This window comes from Leptodactylus fuscus, chromosome 5 (genome assembly GCF_031893055.1).
Source record: "Leptodactylus fuscus isolate aLepFus1 chromosome 5, aLepFus1.hap2, whole genome shotgun sequence".
NCBI lineage: Eukaryota > Metazoa > Chordata > Amphibia > Anura > Leptodactylidae > Leptodactylus > Leptodactylus fuscus.
Window position 1 is genome coordinate 6,058,653 of NC_134269.1, and position 7,530 is coordinate 6,066,182.

Genomic DNA, 7,530 nt, shown 5'->3' on the forward strand with positions numbered 1-7,530 from the left:
ATAGCGGAGGACGTACAGTAGCTACTACGTCCTTAATTCTAATGCCCATATCTCTGGACTCGTTTGGGCTATGAAGATAATTTTAGAATCATTTTAAAGATGAGAATCTCTTTAGAATGATACCAAGGTCTTCATGTTAACCCTTACAGTGCCGAAGCAATTCACTGTTGAAAATGCTACAGTCCTATGAAAAAGTTTGAGCACCCCTATTAATCTTAATCATTTTTAGTTCTAAATATTTTGGTGTTTGCAACAGCCATTTCAGTTTGATATATCTAATAACTGATGGACACAGTAATATTTCAGGATTGAAATGAGGTTTATTGTACTAACAGAAAATGTGCAATATGCATTAAACCAAAATTTGACCGGTGCAAAAGTATGGGCACCCTTATCATTTTATTGATTTGAATACTCCTAACTACTTTTTACTGACTTACTGAAGCACAAAATTGGTTTTGTAACCTCAGTGAGCTTTGAACTTCATAGCCAGATGTATCCAATCATGAGAAAAGGTATTTAAGGTGGCCAATTGCAAGTTGATCTCCTATTTGAATCTCCTCTGAAGAGTGGCATCATTGGCTACTCAAAACAACTCTCAAATGATCTGAAAACAAAGATTGTTCAACATAGTTGTTCAGGGGAAGGATACAAAAAGCTGTCTCAGAGATTTAACCTGTCAGTTTCCACTGTGAGGAACATAGTAAGGAAATGGAAGACCACAGGGACAGTTCTTGTTAAGCCCAGAAGTGGCAGGCCAAGAAAAATATCAGAAAGGCAGAGAAGAAGAATGGTGAGAACAGTCAAGGACAATCCACAGACCACCTCCAAAGAGCTGCAGCATCATCTTGCTGCAGATGGTGTCACTGTGCATCGGTCAACTATACAGCGCACTTTGCACAAATAGAAGCTGTATGGGAGAGTGATGAGAAAGAAGCCGTTTCTGCACGTACGCCACAAATAGAGTTGCCTGAGGTATGAAAAAGCACATTTGGACAAGGCAGCTTCATTTTGGAAACAAAAATTGAGTTGTTTGGTTATAAAAAAAGGCGTTATGCATGGCGTCCAAAAAGAAACAGCATTCCAAGAAAAACACATGCTACCCACTGTAAAATTTGGTGGAGGTTCCATCATGCTTTGGGGCTGTGTGGCCAATGCCGGCATCGGGAATCTTGTTAAAGTTGAGAGTCGCATGGATTCCACTCAGTATCAGCAGATTCTTGAGAATAATGTTCAAGAATCAGTGACGAAGTTGAAGTTACGCCGGGGATGGATATTTCAGCAAGACAATGATCCAAAACACCGCTCCAAATCCTCAGGCATTCATGCAGAGGAACAATTACAATGTTCTGGAATGGCCATCCCAGTCCCCAGACCTGAATATCATTGAACATCTGTGGGATGATTTGAAGCGGGCTGTCCATGCTCGGCGACCATCTAACTTAACTGAACTTGAATTGTTTGTCCAAAATACCTTTATCCAGGATCCAGGAACTGATTAAAAGCTACAGGAAGCGACTAGAGGCTGTTATCTTTGCAAAAGGAGGATCTACTAAATATTAATGTCACTTTTCTGTTGAGGTGCCCATACTTTTGCACCGGTCAAATTTTGGTTTAATGCATATTGCACATTTTCTGTTAGTACAATAAACCTCATTTCAATCCTGAAATATTACTGTGTCCATCAGTTATTAGATATATCAAACTGAAATGGCTGCTGCAAACACCAAAATATTTAGAACTAAAAATGATTAAGATTAATAGGGGTGCCCAAACTTTTTCATAGGACTGTATTCAGGATTGAGATCCCATTGAAGAATTGCAAGTCGCTCAAAACCTTTAAGGGCTATTATGAAGAACTTGGTATCACTTTAAATCAAAATTTCATGAAGGTGCCTGTTCGTATACAGTACCAAGTGACATTCTGCTGCAGGTGTCTACTTTAAGAAAATATATAGGTACATCAATCTACATGCTGTCTGAGCGGTATAGCATTATCTGTAATAGTCACTGAGAAAACATAAATGCAAAATGGTTCCATCTCCAAATTTCGTCTGAGAGTGTTGACTTTAGTAATATAATTAGAACATACAAAGCAGAAAATACCATGAAATATATTGACAAAAACATTAAAAAGAAGAGAACATTGAGTGAGTCACTGAGATGCATAAAGGAGCAACTGAAGATCAGGGAACGGGGGGAGTAGACAGATTGCGTATCATACATTATATCTGCAAATAACATTCGAGGGTGTGCGTTGTAACTGAGAGAGTAAGAGTGATCATAAGAGAGACATGCAAAATATGGAGGCAGGAAATATAATTGTTGAGGACTCAGTCAAAGGGAGAACTACTTGCTACTTGATATACAAAAATCAGCAGGTCAGCGATACCTGGCTACTTTTTTTGTTTTTGTTTTTACTGAAACCACCAAATTAGAAAATTTGCTTCAGTTTATGAAAAGCGTCATTAAAGTCTTTGTTCCTCAGGGTGTATATAATGGGGTTAAGCAGTGGGGTCACCACAGTATACATCATAGACAAGACCTTGCCAATAAGCAGGGACTGTCCTCTTGTTGGAACATAATAAACAATGAGTAATGTCCCGTAAAATATGGAGACCACAGTGAGGTGGGAGCTGCAGGTGGAGAAGGCTTTATGTCTTCCGGTATTGGATGGGATCTTCAGAATAGCGATGACAATGTACACATAGGACATGACAATGACTATAAAAGGTATGGTAACAAAGAAAAATCCCAATATAAGACCAAGATTATGAACCATAGATGTATCGGAGCAGGAGAGCTGCAGTATGGGCTCAAAGTCACAGTAGTAATGGTCAATGACATGAGGTCCACAGAAATGGAAACTAGGCATTAAAGTCATATAGAGCAAAGCTATGATGAAACAAGCTAACCAAATGCCAGTTACTGATATCACACAGAACTTATGAGTCATGATGGAGTGATAGCGGAGCGGGTTACAGATGGCCACATACCGGTCATAGGACATCACCGACAGGAGAAGACATTCCGAAGAGTCTGATAGAGCAAACACAGAAAACTGGATGATACAACCAATGAGACTTATAACAATCCCTCTACAGAGTACAGTGTGAAGCAGGACGGGGACAATATCTGTGGTCAGCAGGAGGTCACACAATGAGAGCTGTGTAATGAAGAAGTACATGGGGGACCGAAGGGATTTACTCACTAAATACAAGACCATGATGAGAAGGTTTCCAGAAATGGTCCCACAGTATATAAGAACCAGCAGAGAGAAGAAGAGAAATGTGAAGTTCTTCAGATTAGGAAATCCCAGAAGAATAATGGAGGTGATAGAATTGTTTCTGAATTCCACCTTAAGAAAGTGCAACAAATAAGTTATACGAGTCTCTGTATTCATCTTATGTGGAGAGCATTATATAAGCCTTGCCAAAGCCTATAGTTTGTTACATACATTTCTAATTTATTTGGCTCCTCCTGTTAAATTTGCTCCCTAAATGTATTTTCTGATTGAGTCTAACCTTCTGGATATTGTGTGTAATACAGATAATACATCATGGTGTCCCAATAGTCAGTGACTCAATAACATGTGATGGTCATCTCCTGCACCAGTCTGTGGATCATCGATCATGAGAACATTTACCAGCCATATCTGCCTCATCCCCTGACTATATATGATATACCCCTCAGTATACACATGTTACCTACTTCACGATTGTCTCTGCTGTGCCCAACATCCATGTATTATGGCAAAATATATTGTATAGTGTGTCAAATAGAAGAAGAAAGGTCTTCACTATAATAGCTGGAAGGTAAAATATATCACAGCGTGGCATCACAGTCCGGCCAGTCTGATCATAGAAGGAATCATTACATGGAGATTTTATACATTTCTAGGCAGACGGCTCAATATCCAGAGACATCTCCACAAGACTCCCCGAGGACCCCCCGAATACATACAAGACATCTAATTAATCAATGGAGACAACAGGTGTTACAATGTATTTTTCTTTTTTTGTTTTGGTCACAATTGTTGTACAATAAACAATTAAAGTTACAAATGAATAAAATATCACAAAGTATCTATATACAGAATGTGTAAGTCCAGTCATTAAAGGGGTTGGCCACTTTCAGACCAATATTGGCAAACAAATGTACAATAAAAAGTTATACAATTTTCCAATATACTTTCTGTATCTATTCCTCGCGGTTTTCTAGATCTCTGCTTGCTGTCACTCATTCTGTTACTTCTAGTGGATAAAGGTCTGACCATGGTCATGTGATTTACGGTCCATGGTCATGTGATGAGCACACAGGTGCCGCTCGTTATAGTCACAACCCAGTAATCAGACATCTGCCTGGTAATCAAGCGGACATGCACTACAAGCGGACATGCACTACAAGCAGACATGCACTACAAGAGGACATGCACTACAAGCGGACATGCACTACAAGCGGACATGCACTACAAGCGGACATGCACTACAAGCAGACATGCACTACAAGAGGACATGCACTACAAGCGGACATGCACTACAAGCGGACATGCACTACAAGCGGACATGCACTACAAGCGGACATGCACTACAAGAGGACATGCACTACAAGCGGACATGCACTACGAGAGGACATGCACTACGAGAGGACATGCACTACAAGCGGACATGCACTACAAGCGGACATGCACTACAAGCGGACATGCACTATGAGAGGACATGCACTACAAGCGGACATGCACTACAAGCGGACATGCACTACAAGAGGACATGCACTACAAGCGGACATGCACTACAAGAGGACATGCACTACAAGCGGAAATGCACTAGAAGAGGACATGCACTACAAGAGGACATGCACTACAAGCGGACATGAACTACAAGAGGACATGCACTACAAGCGGACATGCACTACAAGAGGACATGCACTACAAGCGGACATGCACTACAAGAGGACATGCACTACAAGCGGACATGCACTACAAGCGGACATGCACTACAAGCAGACATGCACTACAAGCGGACATGCACTAGAAGAGGACATGCACTACAAGAGGACATGCACTACAAGCGGACATACACTACAAGCAGACATGCACTACAAGCGGACATACACTACAAGCGGACATGCACTACAAGCGGACATGCACTACAAGCGGACATGCACTACAAGCAGACATGCACTACAAGAGGACATGCACTACAAGAGGACATGCACTACAAGCGGACATACACTACAAGCAGACATGCACTACAAGCGGACATACACTACAAGCGGACATGCACTACAAGCGGACATGCACTACAAGCGGACATGCACTACAAGCAGACATGCACTACAAGAGGACATGCACTACAAGCGGACATACACTACAAGCGGACATGCACTACAAGCGGACATGCACTACAAGAGGACATGCGCTACAAGCAGACATGCACTACAAGAGGACATGCACTACAAGCGGACATGCACTACAAGCGGACATGCACTACAAGAGGACATGCACTACAAGCGGACATACACTACAAGCGGACATGCACTACAAGCAGACATGCACTACAAGAGGACATGCACTACAAGCGGACATACACTACAAGCGGACATGCACTACAAGCGGACATACACTACAAGCGGACATGCACTACAAGCGGACATGCGCTACAAGAGGACATGCGCTACAAGCGGACATGCGCTACAAGCGGACATGCGCTACAAGCGGACATGCGCTACAAGAGGACATGCACTACAAGAGGACATGCACTACAAGCGGACATGCACTACAAGCGGACATGCACTACAGGAGGACATGCACTACAAGCGGACATGCACTACAAGCGGACATGCACTACAGGAGGACATGCACTGCAAGCGGACATGCACTACAAGCGGACATGCACTACAAGCAGACATGCACTAGAAGCGGACATGCACAGTCGGGTCTGCCCAGGCCCGATGCCTGGCAGAGTGAATTCAGAGTCGGAAGACACCGCGGGGAAGCTGCACGGAGAAGACTTCTAAAGGTCGGAGAAGAACCAGCGTTGATTGGCCGACTGTATAGCATTCGGCCAATCAATGCTGGTTCTGCATCAAACTTTTCCATTCGAACAGCTAGTACTACTCGCTCATCTCTATAAGAGACTTACTTAATATATTTCCTACTGTCAATAGTGTATAATACACTATGTTAGCGCTCGGTGGCTCTCCTGATTTTATTTTTATGCTTGTATTTTTTGACTGGTGTTTCTCACCTCATATTGTGACAAGCTCGTGATGGCGATGGAGGAGAGGGACTTCCCATCACTAGAGTCTGAGGACTGAAATTAGAGGTTGTGAAGAGTTGGGAGCATATGCATTACAAAGTAAAATAAGGAGGCCATACAAGGATGCATGGGCTATAAGGAACCAGCCTTCTAAGTTGCCTTTCTTATTTTATGGGTCTGGAAGGGTCAAGAATTTAATACCAGGTTCTCCATTACAGCCCTTTTGAAGGTACGTTCATCACATACGCTAAGGGGAACCATTGTGTTGCAAAGGTAAATGAACTATCTTGACCAAGATGTCTCTTGCAGGAGAGCCAAGTCTGCACAGGACCTACAGAGCTTCTGCAGGATCAGGAGGCCCTTTAGGTAGGAGAACATGTACTGTAATTGATTCGGCATGTTAATGGGAGGCAGGGACTCCTAGAGTCCTATATAACTATGCTGCTAACAGTCCCAGTCCCAGCATGTAGTTCAAGTCTGTAAATCTTTCTAACACATAGACCAAATTTCATGGGTGAAATACAGTTGTGTGCTGCTACCCTTAATGTTAGTTAAGTGCCAGGGAATGTTATGCCAGGCTGCATCTCAAGAGTATGCAGAAATAATAGATTAAAAAGGAACATAGGAACAGGGACCTGTCAGTGTAGGAACTCTAAGGCGAGGTTCATACGGGGTATTTTGGACTGGAATTTGACGCAGAGGCCACCTCAGATTCTGGTCCAAAAAACGGGTAGCCATGACTGGATGCCGATGCAGTGCATGTGAACTCAGCCTAAGAAAAAGAATATAAAATAATAGGGGCAGGTCATCACTCCCAGTAGAAGGCAAAGAAGGGTTGGAGAGTGTTTGTCGGAAGTGTGACAGTTGTCAAGGCATAGAAAGCACACATTATCAATGGTAACAGAGGGCGGGGGATTTGCAGGCTTTCAGGAGTAGAGGGCGTCCTCCAATAAGACTAAACAGGTGAAGGCGTGGGAGGATATTTATCAATGGCAAAACACTACTCTCCTTTTCCAGGAAGGGGTGGGGGAGTCAATGGGAAGTCCAGTCAGTAGAGGATCTTCCATTGCTGAAGCTGTAATAGTCAAACTGCTCTTCTTTACTGCAGAGAAAACCATGACAAATCCTAGTGAAACTGGACTGGGTACCCCATGTAGTCACTGGTGGGAATTGCACACCTTAACTATTATTTCCTCCTTAAGGTGAAAATTGACAATACAGCAAATGATAAACCCTTTGGTTCCCAGTAGTAGGTTTAGGGCAGAGGACA

General features: G+C 42.7%; 1 protein-coding gene across 1 annotated transcript; it reads right to left on the bottom strand.

Moving 5' to 3' along the window:
* Nucleotides 1-2,434: 2,434 nt before the first annotated feature.
* LOC142204345 (olfactory receptor 11A1-like) lies at nucleotides 2,435-3,403 on the bottom strand. Its single transcript, XM_075275657.1, has one exon. It carries the CDS (start codon nucleotides 3,401-3,403, stop codon nucleotides 2,435-2,437), a length of 969 nt encoding a protein of 322 aa, XP_075131758.1.
* Between the last annotated feature and the right edge of the window lie 4,127 nt (nucleotides 3,404-7,530).

Coding starts and splice junctions, on each gene's coding strand:
- LOC142204345 (XM_075275657.1), bottom strand. CDS start 3,403: ATGAATACAGAGACTCGTATAACTTATTTGTTGCACTTTCTTAAGGTG.